At 43.9% G+C, this 15,552-nt stretch overlaps 1 protein-coding gene across 1 annotated transcript in view; it reads right to left on the bottom strand.

Annotated features, from left to right (window-relative positions):
• Window positions 1-2,306, bottom strand: part of COMMD6 (COMM domain containing 6) — a 12,632-nt gene extending 10,326 nt beyond the window's left edge. The window contains exons 1-2 of the mRNA XM_006756364.2: window positions 2,240-2,306; window positions 2,139-2,150 (exon numbers count right to left, since the gene is read on the bottom strand). Coding sequence (XP_006756427.1) covers window positions 2,139-2,150; window positions 2,240-2,281 — 54 coding nt within the window. The 5' untranslated portion in view covers window positions 2,282-2,306. The remainder of the gene's footprint in view (window positions 1-2,138; window positions 2,151-2,239) is intronic.
• Between the last annotated feature and the right edge of the window lie 13,246 nt (window positions 2,307-15,552).

Here is a 15,552-nt window from a genome sequence, read left to right as displayed (position 1 = left end):
TCGGAAGAGGGAAAATGGCACTAGGTATTGTGTCAATACAACATATTTCTTTTCATTTATACCATAAAACTGGCAAGAAAATAAAATGTGGCAGCAATAGGAACAATCATTCATCTACGAAGAGCTCTAATTAGACATCTATGTAAGAGCCATGAATTACTTCAAAAATGATTCTAAATATCAGAATGTGAAGTAACAGATACTCTTAGACCTCTAGTGCTGGCAGTATAGCACCACGGTTTGTTAAATTTAATAAGCACAGATTCTAAAGTCAGACAGACAGGAGTGTGAATCTCAGACTTTGTAGATATGACTACATTAAGAATCCTGAGGTGAAGTGTTTCCTGGATTATCCATGTGGGCCCAGTGTAATCACAAAGTCCTTTTAACAGGGAGGCAGGAGAGTCAGAGTCAGAGAAGGTAACATAATGGTGATAGCAGCAGAAAGAGAAGCGACAACAGAAGCAGACGTTAGTATGATGTGCTTTAAAGATGGAGGCCGAACTCACAAGCCAAGGACTGTGAGCAGCCTCCAGCTGGAAAGGCAAGAAAACACATTCTCCCCAAGAGTCTCCAGAGGTTCCACAGCCCTGCCAAAACCTTGTTAGTCCTACGACACTAATTTTAGATTCCTGACCTCCAGAACGTTGATAATAAATTTGTGTTGTTTTAAAAAACAGTACTCCCCTCCCAATAAAAAGGTTCAATTTTTAAAACCTTATAATCTAGTATGATTCCGTTTCAAGATATCTTACTCAAATCAAGGTGATTTACTGTAAGTGAATGGATAAAATGACTTATGAAAGACTGAATCCAAGTGCACTAACCCAGTAACTCTGAGCAAAGCCAGACAAGAGTGTGGATTACTGTCTCTCTGAGTCCTCTCTACCACCCAGGAATCCTCAAAAACAACCAACAGCAAGATCAATGGAGACAAATGACACAAAGCAGTCAATGGTCATCTCTCAGCCCCTTGTATTCTCATTCTTTCTCATTTCATCTCTTATAGTATTTTGTATGGACCTGGGTGACTCCTGCCCTAAAACAATATCGTTTTACTACTCTTCTTCTGGGAAGTGTGTTATAAGTTATTTGTCTAAAAACAGTGTATTAGCTAAAATAGAACAAGAACACTTGTAAAGAAGCAGGATTAAGATATAGCTAAGAATTCAAATTCTTATTTGAGTATAAATATATAAGGTGTCCCCAAAAAATGCATACACACACTTTGAACAATTATAAAGGCAGTGTTTATTAAGTATTGGTTGGGGGGGGGCAACCAATCCATGTATCTCTTTCACATCAATGTTTCTCTCTGTGTGTCTCTCCCCCTCCCTTCCAATGGAATCAATGGAAAAATATCCCCGGATGAGGATTAACAAAACAACAACAACAACAAAAATTGGAGCTATCAGCTCTTAAACTGTGTTTACATTTTTGGGGGACACCCTGTACACACATTGGAAGATTGAAGAGGTATACTCTCCATTCTTAAAATAACTAGTTTTTAAGACTAAGAAAATGTGTGCGGTTCTATCTTTGTAAATTTTAGTAATTTATTCCCTCAATCAGCATCCTGAAATATTGTGTACCTAGCCCCGCGTGCTCAGTGGTGGAGCATGGACCCATGCACCAAGACGCTGCTGGTTGGATTACTGGTCACGGCACATGCAGGGGTTGCGGCTCAATCCCCAGTAGAGGGCGTGCGGGAGGCAGCCGATGGAGAGCTCCCAGCTGGATGTTTCAATCTTATTGATGTTCCTCTCTCTCTCCCTTCCTCTCTCTACAAGGCAATAAAAACATTAAAAAGTACTATGTAACTGGTTTCGAATAAATGGGACCTAGTCAAGAAGAATGCTTGGTCTGAACTCTTTCGGCTGGGCTGGGTGGGGAGGTTAAAGGCGATGGCGGCAGGCAGTGGCTACCATCTCAGGTGCAAAGAGGAAGGGGTAATGCGGGGCAACGCAGGGTGGGGACGAAGTGACCGGCTTGCGGACACAGGCCTTGGACTGCGGGGGAAGCTGGGGAAGGTTCACGGCGCATCGGCCCGGCTTCCCAAGGCCGAAGGCGGGCCAGCTGCGGCCCGCCCCTTACCCGCGGAGGCCAGCGAGGACCGGGCGGGGCTGCCACTCACTCACCTGGTTGGTGACCTGAAACGGAAGCAGAAAAAGCAATTCAGGGAAGGGCCTTTCACGCACCAGAGGACCGCCTCTCCGGCTGCCTCTAGCCCAGGGCTTACCTTGGCCTTAGCATCCAGGGCCGGCTCGTTAGACCCCTCCATGGCAAGCGTCCAGGGCTCTGCTCCCCGAGCTACCACCACTTCCGCTTCCTCTTCCCGGCCCGGGTGGCCTGGCGCACGCATCGGCGTGGGGGAGCAGCAAACAAACATTTTTGTGTAACTCACCCATATGATCAAGTAAAAACTAGTTTTAAGGAATATACTCAGAAAAAATTAGCTACTCTAGGAATATTGTTCTCAGTATGTAGGCTATACCCTGCTATGGGAGAACCTAGAACGTTAGGGTGCCGTCTCCCCCTACTAACCCTGTAGGTGTGGACTCTTCCTATGGGGGGGGGCACAGCTCCCTCTGCGCAGGCGCAAAGGTGCAAGCTAGTGGCTTGGGCGAGTGGTTGATCCCGACCAAATTGGAAAGCGGCTAGGAAGCCGCACCCCCTTCCCCACAGAAGTTCGTTTTACGAGGGAGGAGTTGTGGGAACTATAGTTAATAACAATCAGCTTTCGTCACTCGGGTTTCCTTCCCAGGGCTCGCTGGGGAGGGGGGGCGGGGGGGGTGCTTTATCCCCGCTGCCATCCTGACCCCAGCAATAGCGCCCCGTCTGGGCTTCCCGCTTCCCTCCTACTCATCGCAAATCCACTCTATACCCAAAGGAATTTTTTTTCCCGCCAACTTTTTATTTTGAAAAACTTGATTTTTTTCCCAGAAAAGTTGCAAATAGTTCAATACACGTACGTATATGCTCCAACTAGATTCACCCACTTAACATTTTTTACACATTTGCTTTAGCCCTAGTTTCATACATAGTAACGATGACACATTCTCCCTAAGTTCTTGAGCCTGTATCTCCCAAGAACAAGGGCATTCTCCCGAAAAATCACAATCATCACACTCAGGAAATTTAAAACTGATAAAATACTATTATCTACCACACGGGCCAAATGCAAGTTTCCTCAGTTGTCTCAAGAATATTCTGGAAAACTGTTCCTCACGGTACCCAGCAACGTAATGAAGGGCCACCGGGTGCATTTGGTTACGGTGTCTCCTTAGTCTCCTCTGATCTACAACTGCCCTGGTCAAGTGGCAGGGCTGCCTGGGCTCCCCCAGAGGCTCCGGGGGAGAAACCCTTTCAGGTTTGGGCCGAGCGCAGTTTTACGCAGCTGCCATTTCCTTGCTGGCTTTGGACTGTGTGTGGTATTGATTACATCCCAGGGTTTGGACTGAGGACCCTGGTTTGCACAAAGCAGTTCATAGAAGCAGACTTAAGCATGTTAATTATAGTTTTCGGTCTCCGGATCACTGAATCAACGGAAACACATTATCTGGAGCCATCAGGTCTTGAGACGACTGAGTTGACAGGAACATAGTCTAGAGCCATCAAGGCAATTTAGGATAATTGTGCTGTACTGTTTCCCAGGTACAGAAGAATGTGCTTCGATAACCAGTAAGATCACAATCAATGGGATAGTCACGTTACAATAAATAAGGCATTCGATCGAATGGGATGATTTATACAATTCAGAAAATCAAAGTAACTTTTCTATTGTTAAACAAAGCAAATAAGTACAGAAGCCAAACAGCAGGGTTAGAGTTAAACTATAGTTTCTACCTGAGATGATTGCTACCATACTTCAAAGTCCTCTGCACACATGGAATCCCTCTGACCTCCATTCTGCATCACCTTTCTTTGATTGTGATTACATTAAATTGGGGAGTATTGTTTTCTTAATATTAATAAGTCTTTTTTTAAAATACATTTTATCGAGTTTTTACAGAGAGGAAGGGAGATAGAGAGTTAGAAACATCCATGGGAGAGAAACACCGATCAGCTGCCTCCTGCACGCCCCCCACTGGGGATGTGCCCGCAACCCAGGCATGTGCCCTTGACTGGAATTGAACCCAGGACCCTTCAGTCCACAATCTGATGCTCTATGCACTGAGCCAAGCCAGCTAGGGCACCACATTGTTTTTAAGGCCTCAAATGATGACATTGGGTTTACCCGGGTAATCCAGGATAACCTCCCTGTCTTAAAGTCCACTATAGTTTTTTTTCTAAATATATTTTATTGATTTTTTTACAGAGAGGGAGAGGGATAGCAAGTTAGAAACATTGATGAGAGAGAAACATCAATTAGCTGCCTCCTGCACACCCCCCACTGGGGATGTGCCCGCAACCAAGGAACATGCCCTTGACTGGAATCGAACCCGGGACCCTTCAGTCCCCAGGCGAACGTTCTATCCACTGAGCCAAACCGATCAGGGCCATAATCTTAATTCCATCTGCAAAGTCCCTTCAGAGCAGTGCCTAGGTTGTCTCTGATTGAATGACCAGGAAGAGGAATCTTGGGGGAGGAACATCTTTTAAAATCCTGTCTCCCACAAACAACCTTCATATAATTGTGGGAGAACTGCATTAGTTAACACATGTAAAGCCCCTAGAACTGTGCCTGCCTGGAGCACTCAGAATCTATGCCAAAAAAAAAAAAATAGCCTTGGACTCAAGGTTATTGGATCTGATTAAAGTACTAATTAGCTTAGGAATACAGTCTCTGAATGAAAAAAATTATTTATTTTCTATGGAAGTGTGATGAAAGATAAGACACTGTGGTGCCTCCCTCTGGTCAGTGCATCAGTTTCATTTGTCAGGGAATATTTCTGTAGCCCTTGGCTACCATCAAATTATGATCCACGGAGGGAACTGTGCTCTATGCGAAGCTGTATGCACACATACACAACTAAACACACACAGGCCACATGTACACACACACACATATGTAAATCTTAACTATATAAAAATGCCCCCAAAAGATGAAAAGAAATATATCTAAAAGTTAAATTTTTTTTATTTCTCTGTATTTTTTTATGCATTGTGAATGTTCCCTCAAGTCCCCCGTGGTTCAAGGTTCGGGATCTGGAGGAGGGGCCGTATGCAAATGAAAGAGACGAGACAAGAAATAATAATTTGAAAATATTGGGGGCCAGACGGGCAAGCCCAATGCAAGAGAAAGGACTTCCCCTGGTGCCCAGGCCTCGCCAACCTTTTATTCAACTTTGGATACACATCTAGCTCTTAGGCAGGTAATTGCGGTAACAGACAGACTATCTTAAAGGTCAGTAAATATTAGAAGGATTTCGTCTGAGACTATTTGATCAGGAAATAGCTTGAGCCCCCATTGTCTGGACTAGACAATCTGTACATAACTCTAGCGCTTGCCATGGGTTCAAGGTTCACCTGCGTTCCGGGATCCTTGTTTGCACTTCTCTGATAGTGAAGACAATGCGTGGCTTCCTGCAATGCATTCCCTTTAAAAGTTTATTTTTTACAAATTTAAATTAGGCATGACTGTCCCTTTCTAAAAATCTATTGATCTAATTTGGGGAGAGTAAAATGTCAGTTGTATGTAGCCCAATCTCTGCTAATTGTTACTCTATTCTTGTGCTCCTGACACTCTGGCAAAACATGTGATCAACTGTTTATTTTTAAGACCTCCATCTTACAAAATATCAGATTTTGTGCAAGTTTAAGACTTGGAAAATATAGATTTTATGAATAGAGTCAAGAAAAATGCTAAAATTAAAGATGTGTAAGCATAACTTTTGTTTTATTTATATTTTTATTTTATGACATGTAAGTAGAACATATAAATCAAAAAATTCTTTTAAAAATATGTTTTATTGATTTTTAAAGAGAAGGAAAATGAGAGGGAGAGAGAAACATCCATTCCCAACATAGGTCAGCCTCCTCCCACACTCACCACACCAGGTATTGAGCCAGCAACCTGGGCACGTGCCCGGACCAGGAATGGAACCGGCCAGACCCTGGTGCACAGGATGATGCTCAACCAACTGAGCCACACCGGCCTGGGCAATCAGAAAATATTTTCGAAGCCCAGCTGGTGTGACTCAGTGGTTGAGCATCCACCTATGAACCAGGAGGTCACTGTTTGATTCCAGTCGGGGCACATGCCCAGGTTGCAAGCTGTATCCCTAGTAGGGGGCGTGCAGGAGGTAGCCAATCAATGATTCTCATCATTGATGTTTCTATCTATCTCTCCCTCTCCCTTTCCCTCTGAAATCAATACAAATATATATATTTAAAAAGAAAATAGTTTTGAAGCTCTTATAATAAACCTGGTACTGTCAGAAGCACAGGAGGATGTCCCAAGAACTGTGGCAAAAAACTCTGATCTCACAAGAATTACAGTGTAATGGAGAAAACAAAATTGACACACATGAAGCAAGTAATATTTCTATCTAAGCTTGTAGAGAGAAGTGCAGATAATGCAACAAAACATGGGTGAAAACATTCTGGGAAAAGATAAACAACAGGTGTCCACTAAACACATTACCATAACATACCATACCCTACCCTACCATAACCTACCCTACCCTACCATACCATATCCTACCCTACCCTACCCTACCCTACCCTACCATACCCTACCCTACCCTACCATACCATACTCTACCCTACCATACCATACCCTACCCTACCCTACCCGACCCTACCCTACCCTACCCTACCCTACCATACTATACCCTACCCTACCCTACCATACCACACCACCAGTCACACTAATCACTTTGGCAATTCTGCCATTTTCCTCCAGGTGTCCACATCTACTAACCTCCCTTCCCTATCCTACCCTACCCTACCCTACCGTACCCTACCATACCCTACCTTACCCTACCATACCCTACCATATCATACCCGACCATACCCTACCCTACCCTACCATACCCTACCCTATCATATCCTACCCTACCCTATCATATCCTACCCTTCCCTATCATATCCTACCCTACCCTATCATATCCTACCCTTCCCTATCATATCCTACCCTACCCTACCATACCCTACCCTACCATACCCTACCATACCCTACCCTACCCTATCATACCATACCATACCATACCACATACATCACTGGGGAGTAGTAGGCAGAATAATGCCCTCCCCCAAGATGTCAACTTCCAAATCTCCAGAATCTGTGAATATGTTAGGTTACATGGTAAGGGAGGATTAAGGTTGGGATGGAATTAAGTTTGCTAATCAGTGAACCTTAAGATGTTTCTGAATTACTCAGATAGCCCAATGTAATCACAAGGGTCCTTCAATGTGGAAGATATATGGGAATAGAGGAGTTAGAGTCAGAGAAACTTTCGGGGATATGATGTGAGGAAGATTCAGCCAGCGCTGCTGGCTTTGAAGATGGAAGGTGGCCAAGAGCCAACAAAGCAGGCAGCCTCTGGGAGCTGGAAAAAGAAAGTGGATTCTCCCATATAGCTTCCAGAAGGAACACAGCCCTACCCACACCTTGGTTTTAGTCCAGTGAAACCCATTTCAAACTTCTGATCCTCAGACTGTAAGGGAATAAATTTGGGATGTTTTCAGCTGCAGAGTTCGTGGTAATTTGTTCCAGCAGCAGTAGGAAACTATGACAGTGGAGGATCATGCGATGTGCTGGAAGCTTTAGAGTCCCACAGGCCTGAACTGAAATCTGTCTTCTACCACTCAGCTGTGTGACTTCAGTAAAGGTAGCCTTTCTGAACTTCAGCATTCTAATCTGTAAAAATGAGGCTATTAATATTTGTCTCACAAGGTTTTTATTCAAGCTTAAATGAGATCACATATACAAAGCACATGGCAAAATTCCTGAACATAATAAGTACTCTGTAAATACTAGCTCCTATTATTATCATCATGATATTCAATCCTCTAAAGAAAGCTCTACCCTGGCTGGTGTTTCTCAGTGGTTAGAGCATTGGCCCTCACACCAAAAGGTCATGGGTTCAACCCCTGATCAAGGGCACTTACCTGGGTTGCAGGTTTGATCCTGAGCGTTGGTGGGGGCCAGTGCAGGAGGTGACCAATTGATGTCTCTCTCCTCCTCCCCTTCTCTTTTTACCTCCCTCCTCCCTTCCACTCTATCTAAAATCAATGGAAAAATATTCTGGGGTGAGAATTAACAAAAAAATGAAATAAAATAAAGTAAAATGAAGCCTCTGGATCATACATTATCTCCATTTTAAACATGAGAAAAACTGAAGTTCAGGAATGTTAAGCAACATCATCTAGCAAACGAAAAACTTTGTTTTTAATTTACAGTCTGCAATCTGATTTCAGAGAACTCCAGAGGGACTGAGCACTCCCAGTATACCTGCTAAAATCCTGCCCAGTTGCCTTTTGCTAATTGAATGTTCTATTTGTGCTTCAGGCTGTTCAAGAATGTGAATAATTGAGTGCATGTTGTGAGGGTGGTAGATAGTGGTGGTAATCAGTGGGCAGCATAAGCAAAAATGCAGAACTGGGAATAAAGCAGCCTTCGTGATCCTAGGATCACAGAGGTTTTAGAGCTTAAAGCAGAGTGCACACAAATTCTTAGTCTCTGCGCCAAAACTGGCTTACCCACATATTTAAAAGAAAAAATATTATATCGGAAACTGAACGAGGATGCATTCAGATTGGTCTCACATGTTCCAGTTTTGTCCCTGTCCTCACTCTTATTTCACTCCACCTGGCCAATTAACACAATTACCTGAAACCTGCATGACAGGACATAGTTTTCAACCTTTGGCTTAGGGCAGTGGTTCGCAACCTTGGCTGCACATTAGAATCACCTGGGAATCTTTTTAAAATCCTGATTTCTGGGCCTCATCCTCCGGAAATTCTGTTTCTTTGTTTCTTTGTTATGGGGTGGGGCCATAAAATTAGTAAGGAACACACAGAATTTTGTAGAGAAACTGGCCCCCATAGCTCCAGGGAAAGCTGGGTGGAGCCTGAACCAGGAAGATCCCCAGGGCTGGTTAGGAGGACTATGACAACTGTATTTGATGAAGTCAGGTGTTATATAAATACTGCATTTTATCAATTGTTCAGTTTGTACTTTTCCACACTTAATGTCTCAGAAATCATATCACACATTGCATCAGATGGCTTCTTACAGTGACAGGGAGCCAGGTAGCACTTGTGACTCAGTTGTTTTTTGCATGTGTATGCATGAACCTGGTCATAGCTATTCAACACTTCTGTTGAGCTATGGGTATTGTTAGCTGTATATTATGATGTTTAACTATCATTCAAAATGTCTTTTAAAAGATTGGGCTGTGGTTTGGGGTAATAGTTATCCACATATAGAAAGAGGCATGAAAAGAGAACAGTGGGTTGTAAACTTGTATCAATAAGGCAAATGTAGATTATTGTAGGAATGACCAAAATTCCAGGTTTTCTTACAAAGCAACGAAATAATTTACAGTCCCAAAATAAGATGAATAGTCTTGAATAGACAATCAAAAGGGTTGCTTATTTCAGTTTAAAGTGAAGAGATTGCCAAATCCCTCGGAATATAAAAACAAACTTATTTGGATGAAAGAGCAGGTTTTGAGGCACAAGTACTATTGTTAAGACATCAAATATTGAATTGTCCAGAACTTCCTGCTGCTTTTGAATAGAAGCTGTTGAATTTTCATCAGTTGCTGAGAAAATGAAACTATGAGTTTAGTCAAGTAAGAAATGGTGGAAAACCCTGATGTTCTCTGACAACCATCAAAATTAATATGTCAATGTTAAAATTGCATGGTTTAGATTATATTTTTATCTGTATCATGTGGTGAAAAAGGCTGGGAAGTACTGGAATAGATAATAAATGCTACTGGCTTTTGAGAAAGAATTTTAGGATGGATGGAGACTGTGAAGTAATAGCCAATTACAACTTTAAAAAATGTTCAAACTCATTAGTGATCAATGCAAATAAAATTTTTTGACCTCCCATTAAGTTCTAAGATTTCTCTCTCATAGGCTCCTTTTCATGATCTTAACTCTTGCCTCCTTTTATTTACCCCCTCACTCTCTCCCTCTCTTTCTTCCTTCCTTCTCCAACTCTCTTCACATTCTTCTATCATGCAGAGAGGTTTAGCAATGATCTGTTGTTGGGTGTCCTGCTGACTCTGGTGTCTTAAGGTCTCAATCTCCAATTAAGTGGCTCATCAATGGAATGTTTCTGAATAGACAATTCCTTCCTAAGAGGAATTCAGACACTGCTGTTGCAACTATACACTTTTCACTTTGTTAAAATTGCACTTTTAAAGCTTATCTATATATATAAAACCCTAAGCTACCAGTTGACTGTTTGGCCGGTCGCTATGACGTGCACTGATCACCAGGGGGCAGATGCTCAATGCAGGAGCTGCCCTCTGGTGGTCAGTGTGCTCCCACAGAGGGAGCACAGCTCAGCTGACCGAGGAGCGACAGATGCTGGGCTCACAGCTGGTGAGCACAGCTGGGGTGCGAGCCTCTGCCACCTCCGTGGCAGCACTACCTAGTGGCAGAGGTGGCAGGTGCAGCAGGGCTGGGATGAGCAGGAGCAGCGCAGTGCCTGGCCCAGTGCCCGGCTGGGACTTGGGCTCCTCCCGGGTTACCTGCCACTTCGTGCACTACTACATCCCTGGGGGATGTTGGACTACTGACTTCAGCCTGATACCTGCAGGCTAGGCTGAGTGACCCCACTGGTGCACGCCGGTCCTCTAGTAAATAAATAAAAATAATGTCATTGTCATAGATATAAGCAAGTTTCAACTCTTTAATTAAAATTTTTTTAAGCAAATGCTGCTCTCTTGCTTTTTAAAAATTTTTTTTTATTGATTTTAGAGAAAAGGAAGGGAGAGGGATAGAGATAGAAATATCAATTGGCTGCTTGCTGCATGCCCCGCACTGGGGATCAAGCCCTCAACCTTGGCATGTGCCCTAGTGAGGAATGGAACCGGTGACCTCTTGGTTCATGAGTCGAGGCTCAACCACTGAGCCACACCAGTTGGGCAAAATGTTTCAACCCTTGACCCATAATAGAGGCAGATTTGTCCCTAGAATAATTTACAGCTTTTTTCCTTCTTTTTAGCCTTCTCCAACCCCCAGCTTTCTGAGTTCCAGTCCCTGGTTTGTGAACATCATGGTGCGTTTCTTGTTTCTTTCCTGCTTAGAAAAGAGTCCTAGATATGGCTGCAGAAAATCTAGGCTGAAATCACTCTACAACCTTGGGAAACAGCTTAACCTTTCCAAGCCACCCTTACCTTGTTTGTAATATGGCGACAACTGTATCTCCTTCCCTGCCCACTTTACAGACTGTGGTGCGGATCAAACAAATATATGAGAGATGTCAAGGTTTCCATTAAGTGTAAAACCTGAATCAAGTTGAATATCTATTATTTTCATTGCTAAAATAACATCTCACTTAGTTAAAATAATTAAACAGTTCATTAATGAACTAAAGTTGCATTAACATATACATTTTTTAAAGAAATTGGAGGTAAAACCACACATTTGTATTTGGTTAGTAGGATTTGGGGGGCTCCTTTGTGAGTCTCAGCTGAGGCGCTATTCCCCACGCAGGCTGGGGCTCTCTGGTGGAAGTTGGGGGTGGTGCAGTTCTATCAATTAGCTGAGTACTCCTTTTAATTCGATTATTCAAATTCCTGGCAGGTAGAGAGCAATTAGCTTTTGCTATGTAAAAATATAAATATTGAAATGTCCACAAATCCCCAATGTCATGCCACAAGCAAACATTTACTTAGCTTATATGAGTGGGGGGCTAGTGGTGGGTTGGCCAGTCTAGTCTGGGCTCCGCTGTCTCTCTCTCTGTTCCTGGGACCAGCTGGCTAGCCAACTAAGCACATTCTTCAAGGCTATGGTAGAGGTGCAAGACAGCAAGCAGACACACAAGCTAGTTATGGCTCAGATGTGGAACTGGCACACCATTATTTCTCTCCCATTTTATTGACCCAAACAAGTCACGTGGTGGAACTCGGTGTCGAGGAGTGGGGAAATATACAGCAGAGTCTCATTATTTGTGGCATTTATGGTCTATAAAGTCAACATATACACTGAATTAGTAAAGACTAAACCATTGCTCCCCAGGGAAATACAGGTTAGGTTTCTATTAGACTCTGGTCACATTTTCATTCACAGATTGATACACAACCTTGTTTATGTGTGTTTCTGTTTAGAGACACCTCATTTACTATATGTTTGGGTCATACATATACACAGTGAAATCACCAACAAAAATGCAAAAAATGTGCCAGGCCGGTGTGGCTCAATGGTTGAGTGTCGACCTATGCACCAGAAGGTCAAGGTTTGATTCTCAGTCAGGGCAAATGCTTGGATTGTGGGCTCGATCCCCAGTGGGGGGCATGCAGGAGGTAGCTGATCAATGATTCTCTCTCATCATTGATGTTTCTATCTCTCTTCCCCTCTCCCTTCCTCTCTGAAATCAATACAAATATATATTTAAAAATGCAAAAAAAAGTGGCACTAAATAGATCGCAAAATGAAGTGTTTCCAATATGAGACTTCAGCTGGGAACTCAAATTTTTTGCCATTCCTCCACCCATGTCTGCAAATGACTGTGAAAGTGACAAGAGTATTGATTTGGGGGAGGGGGTGATTATTGAATTAACAAGTAAATGTTAGCAAGTAGGCAAATTCAAAAAGGAGGCTTCATGAATATTGATGATGAACACTACTTTCCCCGTAGTGGAAAAAACTTAATAATATGGCAAAGGCTGTAGATAAAGGAAGTGTTAAAAATGGGGGCCAATAATGTAGAATCTTGGGCCCCATCTCAGACATATTGAATCAAATTTGCATTTCTGACTCCCCAGATGTTTGTATGCACATTCATATTTCAGAAGTACTGCCCTTGATAGGATTGTAGGTACATCCATGGCAGAGGGGAACAGTTAAACCCTACAAAGATTAGGGGCCTACTACATTAATAAAGTTTTATAAAATTTATTTTTTTAATCCTCACCCAAGGACATGATTAGAGAGAGGAAGGTGGAGAGAAAGAGACGGAAATTGAGGTGGGAGAGAAACATGGGTTGGTTGCCTTCCCTACGTGCCCTGACCAGGGATAGAACCCACAACCCAGGTACGTGTCCTGACCAGGAATCAAACTGGCAACCTTTCATTTGCACAGGATGATGTTCCACCAACTGAGCCATTCTGGCCAGGTTAATAAAGTTTGTGGGGTTTTCTTAATCCTCACTGGAAGATATTTTCCCATTAATTTTTCGAGAGAGTGGAGGAGAGGGGAAAGACAGAGAGAAATATCAATGTGAGAGAAACACATCGAGTCATCTCCTGCATGCACCCAGACCAGTGCCTGGGCCAGGGAGGAGCCTGCAACCAATGTACTTGCTCTTGACCAGAATCGAACCCGGGACCTTTTGGTCTATAGGCCAATTCTCTATCCACTGAGCCAAACTGGCTAGGGCTAATAAAGATTTTATGGGTCCAAAAGTCTAGGTATGCTGGGACAACCTTTCTAAGGTGAAGAAAGAGTTATTGTTCATTACATTTTCTATTAATTGGGAAGAGGCAGAGCACTTGGTGGGACTTTTTGGCTTTTGGAGGCAGCATATGCCACACATGGGAATACAGCTGCATGACTTTTATTGGGAAACACAGACAGCTTCCAGTTTAAGTGGGTCCCTGAGGGCACTATAGCAAGTCCAAGCTTAAATGCAAGCTGCCTTGCCACTTGGCTCTATGTCTCAGCAGATCCAATGGTGCTTGAGACGTTCATGGGAGTTAAGGATGCCGTATGGAGTCTTAGGTAAGCCCTAATAGGAGAGTCATGGTGCAGAAACTCAGGATCTGGAGCAAGTCCATACCTCTGACAGCAAGTCATTTGTAAAATAGCCCCTGGTATGCCACTGAGAGCCTGACCACGAAATTCAAGTATGATGAAACTACAGCTGCCCGTCGTGTGCTGGATATTTCAGATTTACCAAACCACAGTTGGGTGGGGATAGCAGCAAGCTATCGGGCAGATAAGAAAAAAGAGGAGTCATGGATTGGAAATTCCTTAGAGGTCAAAGAACAGTGACCAGAAAAAACATGAGTGGGAGAGGTGGAAGTTTCCCACAAAAGGCAAACTCAGCATAATAATCTTTTCCTCACTCTCTGTTTCTCTCCCTGGATGCCCTCTATTGGGTGCATAATAGTAATATGCACTCTACCCCAGGTCAAATCTCTGGAGTTACCATGGACAATTCCTGCTCGTCATCAAAGGGACACCCCCTTAAAACCAACTTTTTAACCTGTGCCTGCCTCTCGATCTCCATGGTTACCGCCTTAATTCAATCTCATCAGTTCACGTGCAAGTTTTCTACATGATTGACTGTTTCTCCATACCAGATTATTCTGTTCACGCTCCAATATTTATTGTGCATCTATTATGTATCTGGCACTGGGTTAGTCATAGGGGAAACAATGTGAAGAATTTAAAAATATGCTGTTGCAGGCCTCATGGAATTTACAGTCTGGTAAAAGAGAGATACAAAAATCCGCCTTAAAATCCTTCCGTGATTCCCTGCTGTTTTCAAGAAGAAGCCCAAATGTCTTCACTGGATTGGCCCTACCTATGTCTCCAGCATCACCTCTAATGACTGTCCCTGAATCTTGCAGGCTCTGCAGCCACAATGTATACTTTCCCTTCTTCAGGGCACCTCTTTTAAAGGGGTTCACTCCCGCTGTCCACCTTCTACAGGAAGCCTTCCAGACATTCCCTTCCCCCTTCAGCTGCACTTCTCTGTAGTTCCAGCACACCTCACTCATGGCACCACTACCACGCATGCATTACACTTTATTGTTCCACCTCTTCTACTCTATGGCGAGCTCAGCTTTGTATAACCAATATTTAGTACAGCGTCTGATTCATAAAGGGTTCTGTACTTGACCTTTTTCGTCCAGCATGCCTCCCACTCTGCAGTAGCAAACAAGGTCAGCACATCACTTCTGCACCTTGACAAAGGAACTTCTGTGGCATACCTCTCTGGCATCCTCAGGCCTTGGGGCTTTCAGACCAGCAGCTGCCCTGTCTCTACCCCTTAGACTACTAGGGTTTAGTGGTGCGCCCCCTAGCGCCGCCGGCTGACACTGCAGGGGTGGGTGGGGCGCCCGCCACCACGCGGTCCCTGGCAGACGCAAAGCGCATGCGTAGCACGAGAGCGCTTGGCTCGGCTAGGAAGAGTCCAAGCGTGAGGGGAGCGAGCTGTGGAAGATTCAGATACATTCTCCTTTTGCAGTAGGGAGGTGGCTCTTATTATTTTCCTCTCCGACTGTCCCTTAACTTAAAATGTGAGACTTTCCGTGCAGCTTTGCAGGGAGCGAGAAAGGGAGACGCTAGAGTGTTGTCAAGCTCTTCTTCGCCCTTAAGCACCCCTCCCGGAGGGCGGAGCGTTGGGCGGTCCCAGGTCACGGCACGCGGAGCGGAAGCGGCCGCAGCGGCGACCGCGAAGGCTGTCAGAGCTGGCG

This window comes from Myotis davidii, unplaced genomic scaffold (assembly GCF_000327345.1).
Source record: "Myotis davidii unplaced genomic scaffold, ASM32734v1 scaffold274, whole genome shotgun sequence".
Lineage (NCBI taxonomy): Eukaryota > Metazoa > Chordata > Mammalia > Chiroptera > Vespertilionidae > Myotis > Myotis davidii.
Note: the sequence above shows the minus strand (reverse complement) of the source record. Positions and strands in the feature narration are given on the sequence as shown.